Source organism: Pleurodeles waltl, chromosome 1_1 (genome assembly GCF_031143425.1).
Source record: "Pleurodeles waltl isolate 20211129_DDA chromosome 1_1, aPleWal1.hap1.20221129, whole genome shotgun sequence".
Lineage (NCBI taxonomy): Eukaryota > Metazoa > Chordata > Amphibia > Caudata > Salamandridae > Pleurodeles > Pleurodeles waltl.
In genome coordinates, this window is record NC_090436.1 from 28021769 (window position 1) to 28037654 (window position 15886).

Consider the following 15886-nt stretch of genomic DNA (forward strand, 5'->3'; position numbering starts at 1 on the left):
AAGCTTTGCAGCTTCGCACGGCCCTACCAAGCAGTTGCTATGCTCGACCGCTGTGGTTGTGCCTTGTGAATGGTCGTTTGAGAAACAGATGGGAAGGGGCTATGCAGAAAATCTCTGGGGGGGTTGTAATTGGGTAACTTGCAGATCAGAAAATCCTTGGGGGAGGGTAGAACTGGGTAAATGCCTTTACAGAAATGCAGACCTTTAATTTCAGGTCTTCTCCATGGGTCAATCTTCTTAAGGCTGGTCCTAAACTTTACAGAAAGGTAATGTAACTAGCATTTGTAGGGCTATCAAAGTCATAAATGTTGCTTAGGAGTTTGGAAAATAGTCAATTAATTTTTTATAAGTTATTACAACAATTTATATGGTTTATTATGAACAAAAAATTAATTCTTGGTTAATCTTCTATTTATTATTATGCCTTAATTAGAGAATTAATGTCACAGAATAATTATGATTTACTTAAAAAATGTTATAGATTGACTGTGTTCGGTCGATGACTCCTTTCCTGTAGACTTACAATAACAAGGATTTTAAAAAGTTGGAAATGCCATTCCCTAGACATACAAACGCTCACGTTTCCTAAAAAAACGAAGGGCCTCATTACAACTTTGGCGGTCGGACGAGCCGACTGCCAAAACCGCGAGGAGGAGGTGGCCATAATGCCGGCGGCTTCCCCCATCAGTCGTATTACGATCTTTCCACCGGGCTGACCCGTAATGTCATAATGAGGCCCTAAGTATTTTTTTTCTTTAAATGATCCACATTTTGAATTGTAACAGTTTGTTCTGTAACATTACAAAGTAAGGAACTTCACCAAATTCAGGAATGACTGTCCAGATCTTCAGGAACTTGGATGCGGTGAAGTTTGATTCTTTGATAATTTCAAGGATCTCTAAAGTAAAACAGCTAAACTAATTTTGCCTTAAAGGCAGTCTGAACTTTGATATTTGAAAAGCGGGGCAAGATTAATTTTCTGCAACCTATGACAAAATACCAGCTCTTGCTCTATCTGGTGCCTGGTTCAAAATTTTATCTAACATGGCCCAAGGTTGGAGTAAAGCTGTTATTTCCGATTCGTTAGTAGATAAGTAGTAAAAATGTGTAAAATTTATTTGTGCATTTTTTTTTGCTGTAAACGGTGTACGTTACGGAAGTGATAGTCTGAGCAGTTGTTGTCATGTTCAGAAATGTCAGTTTGGTTGTAAACAGACACTTGTAAAAGATTTTAAATTCTTTACACCATCCAGGGGCTGCTCCTCCGCACTGGCTCAGAGCCAGTTTTATTTTTCAGCTGCTGGCTCTAAGCCAGCGTGTGCAGGGAGAGGGGGGGCATCAGAGTGGGGAGGAGGGGTGGAGTGAATGCACCTAAGTGTGCATTTCAGTTTCAGTTTTGCTGGCCCTCTTAGGCCGGCCAAACTGACATGCACACTAGGTTTCTCAACCCGAGAAAGAGCACAGACTCTAATGCAGTGTCTGAGCGGCAGACCAAGCCGCTCAGACCAATCCTGACGCTGCTCTTACGCTAGCTATAGCATGAGAGCGGCACCAGGATTGCACGGGTAGCCTGTGCTGGAGTCCCAGGGACTGCTGGGACACCAATAACATTTGGAGAGGAGCGAGGTGGGCAGCGGCGGAGCGGGTAAGTGTTTTTAAAAAAAAACTTTTTATTTTATTATTGTCCTTCACTCCGCTCTCCCCTTGAGATTTGTAGCGGCCACCACTGACACCATCTAGGAATTTCAAAGGGGTTCCTTTAGTCGTAGATTTCTCCACTACAAGTTCAGAGAAATCTGCCCAGGTGAATCCTATTCCAAGGGTGAGGAGAGGGTGTTTAAAAGAATGGTTTGCCTTGAAAGTTTAGGAATGCCCACAATCATGTAGGTTTGTGGGCATCACAGAACACCGATTGGATTCTTTGCCACCCTAGAAGTGGTCAAATTTTTACTCCTGTTCCAGGAAGGCAGTGTACATAGATCACCCCCAGGTTTGGCGGGGGTGTAAGGAAAGGGCTTTCTCAATAGGGAAAACATTTTCCCTGTGATAAAAAGTGACATGAATTTCAATAGAAGGATCAGTTCCTCCTGTATGGGCTTCTCCACTATAGGGAACTCCACAGAGGGGAATGGGACACTTTTTAAAAGGTTATCTGGCATCCCTAGTAGTACGCCTAGAAGCCTGCACCTGAGTCTGTTTTCTAGACATGCTACCAGGTATGTTAGTAAATAAATGGAAAATACCCTCCAGCGGGGGTGTAAATTTCCACACGTTCTTTCGGGTTTATTTTCGTGGTCCAGGCCCGTTGCCTTAAACTATTTACTGGCCAGCCCTTGATGCTCAGCCTGCTTCTTGGTACCCAGTGTTCTTGTGACTTCTGCCACTGGAAACATGTTCAGACAAATCTTATGGACCAAATGTTTGTACCTCCATAACCTGATGCATTGATTGTTGGCTTAAACATGGCCCCATTACAAATGTTTCAATATTATCTGTTTTCTCCCTGTGCCTACGTAGTTATGCCCTCAAGCCCACCCCTCGGTGCCTCCTCCATCACTCTTCCTTCCAGCGGCAATTCCTCCGCATCAGCGGGCGTCTTCTCTTTCTCACCTGTCAACATGATCTCTGCAGTCAAGCAGAAGAGCGCCTTTGCCCCCGTTGTCAGGCCGCAGACCTCTCCACCACCAACGTGTACCAGCACAAACGGAGGCAGCCTCCAAGGTGAGCACAGCCACTTAAGGTTCTAACTTCAAGTAAGGAGGAGGCCCAGATTTGATGGTTCAAAGCACTGGTCAGCTGAAGTGACTTGCAAGGGTATTGATGCCTGGTGGGTGAGAGGTCACAAGGTTGTTTGACCATTTGACCATGTCCAGGACCTTAAAACTCTGTGTTGCATGACCTGACTGGCAGTCCTTCACATCTAGACTTTCAGTGGGGCTAGTCTGTTATTGTATGATTTTTTAACCAAACAGTGGGCATGAACTTTAATTTCAGCATTCCTAGAAATCTTAGATTGCCACATTTTTCGTTATTATTTTATACCCTGCTGTTTTCCCAATCCCCCTTTGCTACCTTCCTGATGCAATCTCCTCTGCTTCTTCACCTTTCTCTTGTCCCCTGTTCTTTATCCAGTCACATCTCTCCTTGCCTCTGCCTTTTGCCCCACGCTCCTTACCACATATCTGAACTTTTCATCTATTGAGCCTATGACCAGCCACTCTCTTCCAGCCCCAGATCTGGTTCCCCTCATGTCTGTTTGCTTCTCTCTTTCTTTGGCTTTTTCAGTTTTTCTCATCAGACCCTTCATGTCTTCAGTCTATCATTGTCTTTTGCCCCTTTACTCATGTTACCTGCTTTCCACTTCTCCTGCACATCACTCTACACTGTGTAGCTCTAACTATGTTTCTCCCTTCATTCTTTTTTCCTTCCTTTCTCCATTACCTTATTTAGTGTACATACTATTCCTTTCTGTTATCTCTTTCCTTTTCACTTACTTTTTACTTTATCTCTTTCTTTTTTTACTTGCCCTGTCTCATTCCCCTCTTCATCATCTTTTTCACCAACCCCAGCCCACATGCTGCTCTCTTTCCCTATTCTTCCTCCAAAATTCTCCCTCTGGTTACTCCACCCCTCCTTTGTGTTTGACACCTGTTTCTTTTTCTCCCTTCTCCCGATGCTGCTCTCCATTGACCTGCTCTACAGACCAGTCTTTTGAGGACGCGGACAAGTACCACCCTCCTGCTCGCTCCATGCAAGGGCTGGCCTATTCCTAAGCACAGTACGTCTCTCTCTTCCTCTGGCTGTTCCCTTTTCCCTGCCTTAGCATGCTTACCAGCATCCCCGTAACACCAAACAAGCCCAATGGAGCTTACCTGACTATACGAGCCGTCATTCAACGGCTCATTCACTTGGTAAAGTCAACTTACCTGGCTCCACCCACACAGATGTCAGAGCAATGGGCTGCATCGATTGGCTGTCTCAATGGGCTTGTTTCTGTTCTAATGCACTGTGCATGGTATCAATTTCGACTTGAAAAAGCTATCCACTGAAAACTAGGGCGTGCTAAGGCATCAACCATTCACAATGGCCACCAGCTAGAACTCCAGTACCCAACACAACGACGTACGATCAGCCTCAAGTACCAACACCCCTCATCTCTCCATAAATTAAGGAAAAAAGCCTAACACAAAGCCTAAGGCTCACTCTTGGCCTGCACCCTTGAAAGGGTGGGAACATAGGGATTAAAGACCTCCGCAGTCATGGTGTTGTCATTCATGTTGAGGAACCTGCAAACGTACTCCAGATTCTTTCTATCACTCCAGATTCTGAGGCAAAAGCAAGCCTATTATACAATGCTTGCAGTACTATTGTGAGCAGGGGCTCTTAGTTGGCCACACATGGGCCACAGAAGCACTTTCCTGCTATTTTTCTCTTCTATTGTTGCTAATTTGCACCTCCAATTATATCTCAACTTCATCGACTCCTTGGTGTCACTGAGCCTTCAGTTCGGTGGTGGCCGATAACGATGCTGTAACCACGTCCCGTGAGAAGAACAATCTTGTAGTTTCTTGCACATTCATTCTTCTCTGCCTGCCATCTTGATTTTCACTCAAAACAGGGGTGATTGGTCTGGAAAATTCATCTTTCTGATCCCCAATTAGTTCCCAGAAGAATTAAGTCCTCAGACTATTCCATCTACCTCCTCCTAAAATCTAGGGGTTATTTTTGATAGAAATCTTTTGTTCATAATTGAAACTGTTAAGCTCTCCAAAAACTAAGTCTTCATTTTATGCGCTTTGAGCAAAATTCTCCATCCTCTCCCAGACATGCAAAGAAAATCAATAGTCCAGGCACAAGTGAATTCACGCCTGGACTACTACAATTCTCTTTATTTGGAGTTTACTTCCTATCTGATATCTCATAATCAAAATGCACCTGCATGATGTATAAGAGGTCTAACAAAAATCATCTGAGGTCCTTTTTGGCTTCCTGTTGATAAAAGATGCCTCTGCAAAGCTTTATGGCTTTATCAGTTCATTCCCTGCATCGGAATTGCATGCTAAATCATTTTAAAAGAAACACTTCCATGAGGACCCTAAGATGACAACACGCTAACTTATCTGTGAAATCTCTATTCGCTAGAGTCTGCCAAGACAGCTCGATTCTCTCTTCCTCAAGAACTTCAAACTACTGCTAACCTCCTATGCTTTCACAAACTTCTAAAAAATGCCTTTTTCGTACTTCTTTTTCAGTCATTGTTCAATAGTTTCAGATTCTTACATCAGGGTAGGATGCCCTCAGGTTAATTTTCACATTCCCTAAAAAATAACTGAATGAAAATCAATATCAATTTGTAGTTTAGTGGACTCATTTCTAAACAGGAGGCAGCCTTGTGGAAGGAAACTCTCATTACAGTGAGGAATTACCATCAAACATCAAACTGTGATCCGGAAAAGGCATTAGAAATGTGATTTTGTATGCTTTCAATAATAATTCCATGAAAACAAAATCTTAACATTTCATGGTTATGGACAGATCATCTGCTGGACACTGCAAATAAATAAAGACATGCAAACCTCTCAAAAGTAGGCTTGTGCCTAGGATCTTCATGATGTTACTTTCCAGGGCTTGAAATGATTCTACTGCAAATCTACTTAAATCCATGAATAAGGTTTATGTCTATGTTTTCACTGCTAAGAAATATGTTGATGTTTGGATCTTTTTACAACCAACCTGCATGCTTCAGCCTTTCTGCCATGAAAATAAGAAACATTTCTGTAACGGACATTTGAATTGATGAATATCCATAAAAGAAACATGTCTGAAAACATTTCAGATGTTAATGAATTTCCATAAAATGTTCAACTTTGAAGGTTTTGCCAGCATTTCCTCTGGCCTCCACACTCTCACTCCCCTGGGAAATCCTGTGTTCCTCATAATTGTAGGCTATAAACGATTTGCCAGGCTACGTCATTTCCAAGATTGCATATTCCATCTACAGGTGTAAAAATCCACAAACCATGATCCTGTGAATCAACATCTGTTATTTACTGCGGCTGATGGAACCTTTTCTGCACCTTTGTTAATCTTAAGCGAGATAGAAGAAACACTACCACATTTGCTATTGTCTTCAGTGCAAGACACTGTAGAATGTAGATAGGTCCAATGCACAGAAAGTTGGCTATCCTGGAATCTATGTAGATTTCTGACTTTAGTAGGATTCACACAGGATCACACATGGAAATCTGTTCAAAATATAACAGATCATAAAAAATATTACATGGACCCATACGACATACAATCTGGCTGGAGGAAAAGAAAAGGACTGCTTTGAAACATAGTGATATACATTTTATTTTCTAATGTTTGCACCCATTTTTACAATATTAAATGTCCTTAGAAAGTTAATTGGCACCTAGAACTTTACAACTAGTGGTTCAAATGTTCCCTGAGCTGTTTATGTGGGTCGGGTCTGTACATGTCTCCTCCGGAGGATCTACTTAGAGACAAATGGTGTTGTGGATATTTACCTCTATGTTCACCGGTGTTTGAGAAGGTTCCTTGGGAGGTCCACTAAGTGCCTGTCTGTTGCCCTTTTTATTTGTTCATCTCTGGGACCAGCACACAGCCTGTTGACCAGTAGTTTCCAACATCTCCTGGGCCTGGCAGAATTCCAGCAGTCTTATGTGTTCACTCTGAGAAACAGGAAGAGAAAAAGTCCATGCTGCACTGAGGATTTAATTTACAACTGTTTTCTCTCCCTTCATTACTTTTCCTTTGATTCATCCCACTTCCTTTTTGTTAACACATGTTTAGTATAGCAATTGTGAATTTTAGGTTATAGTTGCTCTCCTCAGATCTCACTAAATTACTTATGCGGCTGTTTCGTCTCTCCAGAAACAGTAGTCTCACCCCAACCTCTGTGCAAACAGATAAATTGCGAATGAACTGATTTCACCTTTGTTGCTTTTCAGTTTTGTATTCTCTGTTCACTAGAAGGTTGCTAGGATGTACCCTCTCCAGTCTGAGATGGTTTTGAAGTCTTTAAACCTTAATGAAATCACTGAAATGATTCAGGAGTGCCCAACTGGAGTTCTCAATGTGTCTTGCCACCTGAGAAGAACTTGACAGCTCTGGTTCTTTATATGTAACTTCTGTATCTTTCTATCCTACAGCCTTGTCTGGTCTTCTTGTGCCGCCGATGTAACACCAGAAGAAGAGAGCCAACATCGACTGATGACCAACAGGGACACATTCCAACAATGACAATGAGAAGGAACAGAGGGTGGGGAGAAGTGTCCTGGACATGACTTGAGGTGGGATCCTGGGGGTTGAATGAAGGACTTGCTTCTTGTTTTGTAAATCTGGGAAATTAGGCCAAGAAGGCGAAACCCTTTCGGTGGGCATGTTTGTAAAATAAACGCATGAAGGCCCTGCTGTCAAACCCAAGCCATGAAATGGAAAAAGAAAAAGATGGGCTTCATCGGAGACCCACACGCCATCAAATGGAAAAGAGAAGGAGATGGACTTCATGGGAGACCCACTTGGGCAGTGGGACTTTCTTGTGCTTTCACAACCCCTGGTTGGGAGAGGCCGGGCAATGTTTTGCTCCTTCCTACCACCAAGTTTTTTTTTAAAAGGGATGTTGAGTGATGTACACTTGTTTCTCGTGGCACAAGGCAACAAAGACTGTTGTCACTAATATATTCCAAGAGAGTGCAATACAGTCTCTATAAGCCCTATAATGCTCTTATGCACATTGTGAACTATTGCCATCATGCAGACATATCCTGGAGTGCTTAGATGCTCACACGCAGAATCAGTTCCTCGTGCATCAGACTTGAGAAGAGAAGACCTAGAAGTTTGGAAAACTACTCTGGTGAGGGGCACGGGGTATCCTGGTTCATGTCCATGCATTTCCACCCAGGACGAATCCGGTGAATCAGGAAATCACAAATATGAGATCACATCAAGGAACGTGGCCGGTGTCGGCTTCTGTGATGTATGCAGGGACCACTGTCTGCTATCCACGCTCCATTATATGAAAAAGTAATGAAAGCCTTTCTAAAATGAGCATCTGTAGGGCAGCGATGATTGACGTGTTTGTGGTTTGACCCTTAAACCCACCATCAATTGCCTCCTTTACACCTTGATTCTTTGATACTGGTGTTGAGTCATCAGTATTGGAATAGAAGCACAATACCCTCCCGGACAGGGGCATCGGTGGCCACCTGTCTGGGATCTCCGTCCATTGACCGATATCACTCATGGCTCCTGGAACCTCTCTCATGGTACACAGCCGAAGGTTGTCCGTGGAGCCTCTCTAATGATACACAGCTGAAGTTCTTCCTCCATCTGTCTTTTAAAGAGGGGGTGTCGTAATAGCAGTGCAGAGAGTTGTGGGATAGTTGAATAGGGTTTGAAGAAGGCACAATACGAACAACCTATAGAGCCTCATAGGATGTAAAGCTTCTGAGCCATGAACCGAACCAAGATTGGACTGGAAATGAAGAACGTGGTTCCTACGCTTTGAAGGAGCCAGAAATACCTTCTAATAGTTTACATTTCCCTTATTTAGCTTAGTTTGTGAGGCAACCAGCACTTCATTGAGTTCGTGTCCCTAGAAGTATGGGTTTGTGGTGGTTTTATTTATTAGAACCGTGATTACAATATACTAGCATTTTTCGGTGTATAAAATACTCCGAAAACCTAATCTTGCGATGTCGGTGTTCAGCAACCACTTTCTGGTGGCCACACAAATTTCTTCTAGCTTGCTTCTCAAAAGCAAGGTTGCGGGTTGGTTCTTACTTCAGCACACATGATGTATAGTACACAAACCTTATGAAATTCTTTGTCAAAATTCATATGTCAACCTGTGGCTGTTGTGACCAGCAGGATGGCCTTGAATCCCTAATGTCATTGTGGATAAGGTCTGCTACGACTGCACTTTATTCTGTATACCTTTGACACTGAACTAAAGATGGCTCGCGATGAGAGACTCCTCCCCCAACTCAGTAAATGAGCGCGTCTTCCAATACACCTGCCCTACTGTGTGAAATGAGTGAGAAGTTTGAAGCAGTGGCTAGTTGTGAATATAAGAAACTTAAAAGAAATATCCATTAGTTTACCTGGCCCAAATCAGCACATTTCTACCTGATAATAACAAAATGGAAACTTGCAGTGCTATTATTTCTTCCATGTCTGTTAGCGTCTTACTTGTAAGACAGAACGTAGCAAGACATAGTGGGTAAAAATAAAATAGCAAATTGACGCGCACGCTGACAAACAGCAGCCCTATCTGCGTGATTGGTTTCAACTCAAGGTCAAGAATGTAGTCATACTAGAAGATATTGACCTGGGAATAATATCCAGGAAGCCTTGTTTCTGATACATTGTAACTAGTAAAGCAGCGAGGTTCCCCGGGTTAGCTTTCTTGCTCATCATAGCACCACCCATGGCTAGAAGCACACCATGCAAGAAATCTAAAGCTATGGCACACCTTCAAGTTTTGCTAAAACTAGTAGAATGATGCGTTCTTGACTTATTTTGGTAATGTTCCACTCTCAAATGACAACTGTTTCGGCTTGCTTCTGAGCCTTCATCAGGGACTGAGTGACAAGACCACCATGTTATTTATGGGCCATTTTCTTCAACATGTTGTGCCTTGAATGTGCAACAACACTTATTTTTTAGTCACTGCTGTTGTATCAGATGAACGCTGTGGGACGCTATTGATTTGTGTCCATTCAACTGCTGGTTTACTCCTTAGTTTACTCCTTACATACACTTCGACAATTCACTGATTCTTCAAAACTCCAAGAGACTGTAGTAGATGCCAAGAAAACATACTATTTGATGCATCTTGTAAACAGTGTCTTTTTATGAAAGAGTCTTTGACGAGAGGATGCCAATAGGAAGAGAGCAAGGGTTATCAATGGTTGGTTGATGCTTTCCCAGTTAAAAGCCGACGGAAGCCGACAAGGCTCACGATGCAGGCTGAAAGAAGGAACAAGGTATCTGATGTACATCACACAGCCTCCTGAGGACAGAAGACACAGTTCACACCTATAGTGAACTCTGAACTGCCGAAGCAGAGTTAAGCAATCTGATTGGCGGATTAAAAGAGCCAAACAAGTTGTTTATTATTCCCTTGGGAGTTTGTGGTTCGTTGACAAAAAAGGGCCCTTGACTTCCACGTCACGGCTGAGATCTCTTGGAATGGGAGATGAAAGAGCAGAGGTGTCCTCAACCCTGTCCACGTGCTTCCTGTACAGTAAATTCCTTGAACATTAGGGCCCATATTTATACTTTTTTAACGCCACATTTGCGTCATTTGTTTACACAAAAGCGGCACAAACTTATAAAATACAATTGTGGTTTGTAAGTTTGCGCCACTTTTGCAAGTGCGGCACTAAAGAAGTATAAATATGGGTCTAGGTACGCTAGCATCCATTGCATATGCCATGCTGCTGTGCATTTTTGTATGTAATTTATAAAAGACACAACCTTTACTTTCTTTATATGCAAGGAAGGTCCTGGGTGGGAGGGGGGAGGGGATGAGATAGGGAGTGGTGAGAAGGGGAGAAGCTCCCAGCCCAAAGGACAGACAGTTTGAAATGCGCCAACACCTGTTGATGGCTTTTTATCAACACAACAAAAACACTCTTTTTGTAATAAAATATAAAATGACAAAGAAATGAGGGAAAAAATCTAAGAACCAATAGACAGCGAACAAACACGATCAGTAGACCACCCCTCCCCCCTACCACACCACCAACTTCATTTTAGGGGTGTGGGATTGATAGACATTTTGTAAGAAAACAGAAAAACACAGTGGAAAACAAAAAGGAGAGAGGGTGAGAAAAAAAACTTTTATCTAAGTATTTATCATGTTATTCTGAATTGCTTCCTGGATCATTTTTTTATGACTGTTATTACTGTTCTGTCTGTTTGTGTGTTTTGTGATGACCGTAAATATATGACCCCGTTGTTTACTTCAAGCACTGTTTAAATGTAAGCACATGTACGGCAACTATTAGCCTGTTTAATGACTTATAGGAAACGACACTAGAATATATTTCCTGTATCTGCCTTCTGAGGGACCCTCACTCTTTGGGTGAGGGTCTCTGTTCTTCTATAAAGGTGTTTGCCATTGAACAGGAGTAATAAGGCAAATCGTTCTTTTGTATCATTTAAATAGGTTTACATCTCAAAGCCTGTTCTTGTACATATTTTATGCATCACGGAAATGTGTGTTTATTAGTAAAGTATTTGTTTACATTTGGATATGTCCGGATTGTGCTACTCGAACATATTCTTCAAGTAAATTTATTATTTAAGGTTGGAATTTTGTGTTTGAGCATCTGAAACTTAAAAGAAACTCGTTTTAGTTGATTTAGTCATGTGATAACTGATATGTTAATGGAAGAGTGCCAAGAAAGTCTTCTTTCCATGTCTATGAGAGGAGGAGCAGTGGATTAGAGGCTTTCATGGTAGTCCATCCTCTATTTTCATGCCAGGAGCAAGTTTCTTTTGGATGATGTCATGCTTGATCTGCTTCTATTCTTCCACAAGTTAGAGCAACTACAATGAAGTATGCAGCCAGGTCCATTTTAGACTGGATTATTTCACTTTACTTGAGGATAAATAAAGAGCCGTGAAAATAGCCCCAGAAAGCATAAAATGCGAAAATTCGAATTATTTGTTGTTATCTTGGACCTCTAGAAACCATACTGAAGATTGACTAAGGGCCCGATTACGAGGCTGGAGGTTTCAAGACCGCCAGCCTCGCAGTGGTGGTCGGACCGCCGTGGCAGTCCAACCGCCACATTGCAAGGTTGGCAGGCAGACCTGCCAACCTACCGCCATCCCCTCCAGGATCAGTGATCCCGACGGGCTGACGGCAGTCCTGGGTGTAATCAGCATGGTGGCGCTGAACTCAGTGTGCTCGATTACGAGCCGGGAACAACGCTGCTGCACCTTTCCTACTGAGCTGACAGGTTCCCGCCCGTCAGCCTGGAGTGAACGTTGTAATAGGGCCGGTGGAGAGACTGCCACCTTGACGGCGGTCTCCGCACCATGGGTCTGGAGGTCAGATTTTCCGATCGCCACACTCGTAATCGGGCCCTAAGTCAAATGTATTCATTGCCACCTGGGGCCCTGATAAACGCCAAGATTGAATACCTCATTCACAGAACTATTAATTGACAAGCAAGAGTCCACCTCAGTGAAAATTGTCAGAGATCCTCAAACTTCTTCCCTCCATCTCATTATTTTAATGAACATTCGCAGTACAGTCTGTTTCAACAGACTTTATATTAAAACAGGTGTTTTAATAAGTAGTCCAAATGAGACCTGTTTCCTCCATGACTGACTAATGTGTGAGGTAGAGTGCCCCACTGAGCACATTCCACTTGGCTGTCATTTCATAAGGTTTCTATATTGACATCCCTCTGTGCAATCCAAGATGTGCTAGTTGGCTCCTCTCACTCACACGACGTCCGGAGGCCTCCGGCACCAAAGTCTATAAAGCTGCACCACCACCATCTCCTTTGAAAGCCTCAGTCCCTGAGAACGCTTGTACTGTATACACTTTACTCCTGTTAGGGCCCAAACAAGCTAGTTGGGCACTTCACTTGGTAACTGAGGGGCTTATTTACAAGCCCTGTGCGCCACTGGAACCTTACTTTTTTTACGCTCCTGTGGCACACACTGGAGCATCATATCTGCTGCGCCACTTTTGAAACACAGGGATGTGCCTTATTTACAGGACTACGGCGCACTCCTGCGTTTCCCCCTGTGCCGGCGCTGAATTAAGCTGCCTGCACCAATGCAGGCATCCTTGCACCACAGTGCAAGGGTGTCTGTGTTGAGGGGATAGATTATTTATGTGCAGGAAGGTGTTCCTCCCTGCACATAAACATTCTTTAATGGCGATTTGGCAATTCTATGTGTGCTGCAAAGTGCAGTACACATAGAAGTACCAAAGCGTTAGTACACCTTCCTGCACATAAACAATCAGCCACGGCATTTTGCTCTTTATGTGTGCTGCAGAATACAGCATACAAGAAAAAGCAAAAAATGAGGAGCCATTAAAGCATTCCTCCTCGTTTTGCCACAAGGCCACGTTTTGCCTCATTTGCTAACGCCACCCCACGAGTGGCGTTAGTTTTTGGGGCTGCCACAGGTTTATGATTACTTGTAAATTGGGGCAGTGTCAAATGCAATGGGTGTTATGGTGGAATGACCACCGCAACATCCATTGCACGCCCCTCTGACGCAGAAAACTGCGTCGGAAAGGCTCATATTTACAAGGGGGCGTAACGCCACAAAAAGTGGTGTTAGTCCTCCTGAATATGGAGCAGTAGTTAGCTCCACTGGAGCGTCACGAAAAGTGACACTCCGGTGGCTCTAGAGGCTCTTAAATCTGCCCCATAGTGCCCCTTCATGCACAAAAATATTAATCTCTACAGGAATGCTTGGTATCTCTTATACACCCCGAATTCCTGCCCTTTTCTTTTGGTGCAGGGAAGTGCAGCAAGAATGATTTCTGTGCTGCCCTGCACCAAAACCTTGTAAATTTGGCCCCAAATCTCCAACTAACTGACATGTCAAGGATCACCCATGTGCAAGGAAAGGTCCCCCAAGCATCACTTCCAAAGGCACCATAACATCTTACTGGTTTAATACATAAGAATACAACGTTCCACAAAAGTAAATGGAATCCACCAGGCACTTCTATATCTAGAAGCAAATACTGTAGGAGGCTGGCCTGGCTTGTAGTAGGTACCAGAGGTACTTACACCTTGTGCCAGGTCCAGTTATCCCTTATTAGTGTAGAAGAGGTGTTTCTAGCAGCTTAGGCTGATAGAAGGTAGCTATAGCAGAGCAGCTTAGGCTGAACTAGGAGACATGTAAAGCCCCTACTATACCACTGGTGTCATATGCACAATATCATAAGAAAACACAATACACAGAAGTACTAAAAATAAAGGTACTTTATTTTTATGACAATATGCCAAAAGTATCTCAGTGAGTACCCTCAGTATGAGGATAAGTTAAATACACAAGTTATATGTACACAAACCAAAATTAGGTAAGTAATAGCAAGAAAAGTAATGCAAACAGTGTAGAATTACAATAGATTGCAATAGGAGCACATAGCAATAGGGGCAACAAAAACCATATACTCCAAAAGTTGAATGCGAACCACGAATGGACTCCAAACCTATGTGAGCTTGTAGAGGGTCGCTGGGACTGTAAGAAAACAGTGAGGGTTAGAAAAATACCCCACCCCAAGACCCTGAAAGGTAGGTGTAAAGTACACCTACTACCCCCAGAGATAACAGAAGTCGTGATAGGGGGATTCTGCAGGAAGAACAAACACCAGCAATGCAACAACAGTGGATTTCCGGACCTGAGTACCTGTAAGACAAGGGGACCAAGTCCAATAGTCGCGACAGTGTCAAGAGTGGGTAGGAGCCCAGGAAATGCCAGCTGAGGGTGCAAGGAAGCTGCCACCGGGTGGAAGAAGCTTGGAGTTCTGCAAGAAAGAAGAGGACTAGGGACTTCTCCTTTGGAAGACGGATGTCCCACGTCGCAATGAAGCTTGCAGAGGTGTTCCCATGCAGAAAGACTACAAACAAGCCTTGCTAGCTGCAAGGGTCGCTGTAGAGGTTTTTGGGTGCTGCTGTGGCCCAGGAGGGACCAGGATGTCACCACTTGGAGGAGGAGACAGAGGGGGCGCCCAGCAACTCAGGGAGCCCTCACAGAAGCGGGCAGCACCCTCATAAGTACCATAACAGGCACTTGGAAGAAGAGTGAACTGGAGTCCACGCAAAGTCACAAAAGGGAATCCCACTACGCCGGAGGACAACTCAGAAGGTTGGGCACTGCAGGAAAGAGTGTCTGGGACCCAGGCTTGGCTGTGCATGAAGGAAATCCTGGAAGAGTGCACAGGAGCCGGAGCAGCTGCAAATGACGCAGTACACAGTTTTGCTTGGACTGAAGAGTCACTGGACTGTGGGAGTCACTTGGACAGAGTTGCTGTGTTCCAGGGACCACGCTCGTCAGGATGAGAGGGGACCCAGAGGACCAGTGTTGCAGTCTTTTGGTGCCTGTGTTAGCAGGGGGAAGATCCAGGGTGCCCACACACTAAGGGGGTTATTCCAACTTTGGAGGAAGTGGTAATCCGTCCCAAAAGTGACGGTAAAGTGACGGATATACCACCAGCCGTATTACGAGTCCATTATATCCTATGGAACTCGTAATATGGCTGGTGGTAAATCCGTCACATTTGGGACGGATTACCACCTCCTCCAAAGTTGGAAAAACCCCCTAAGTAACTTTGCACCCAACCTTCACCAGGTGAAGGTTAGACATATAGGTGACTTATTAAGTGCAGTGGTAAATGGCTGTGAAATAACGTGAACGTTATTTCACGCAGGCTGCACTGGCAGGCCTGTGTAAGAATTGTCAGAGCTCCCTATGGGTGGCAAAAGAAATGCTGCAGCCCATAGGGATCTCCTGGAACCCCAATGCCCTGGGTACCTCAGTACCATATACTACGGAATTAAATGGGTGTACCAGTATGCCAATGTGAATTGGTAAATTTAGTCACTAGCTTGTTAGTGACAAATTTGGAAAGCAGAGAGAGCATAACCACTGAGGTTCTGGTTAGCAGAGCCTCAGTGAGACAGTTAGGCATCACACAGGGAACACATACAGGGCACATACTTATGAGCATTGGGGTCCTGCCTGCAGGGTCCCAGTGACACATAGACTAAAACAACATATATACAGTGAAATATAGGGGTAACATGCCAGGCAAGATGGTACTTTCCTACACAACCCCCCCCCCCAAACAAAGGACAATAAGACTAACCAT

At 43.8% G+C, this 15886-nt stretch overlaps 1 protein-coding gene across 6 annotated transcripts in view; it reads left to right on the top strand.

Annotated features, from left to right (window-relative positions):
• LOC138258764 (transcription factor COE3-like) overlaps positions 1–11347 on the top strand; it is a 408817-nt gene extending 397470 nt beyond the window's left edge. For 3 of the 6 annotated variants that reach the window (XM_069206443.1, XM_069206200.1, XM_069206279.1), the window contains exons 15-16: positions 2518–2721; positions 7176–11347. In XM_069206443.1, the coding sequence (XP_069062544.1) occupies positions 2518–2721; positions 7176–7207 (236 nt within the window). In that variant the 3' untranslated portion in view covers positions 7208–11347. Of the gene's footprint in view, positions 1–2517; positions 2722–3702; positions 3779–7175 lie in introns of all 6 variants that reach the window. The other 3 variants (XM_069206356.1, XM_069206033.1, XM_069206120.1) reach the window with 2 other exon arrangements.
• The last annotated feature ends 4539 nt before the right edge of the window (positions 11348–15886 follow it).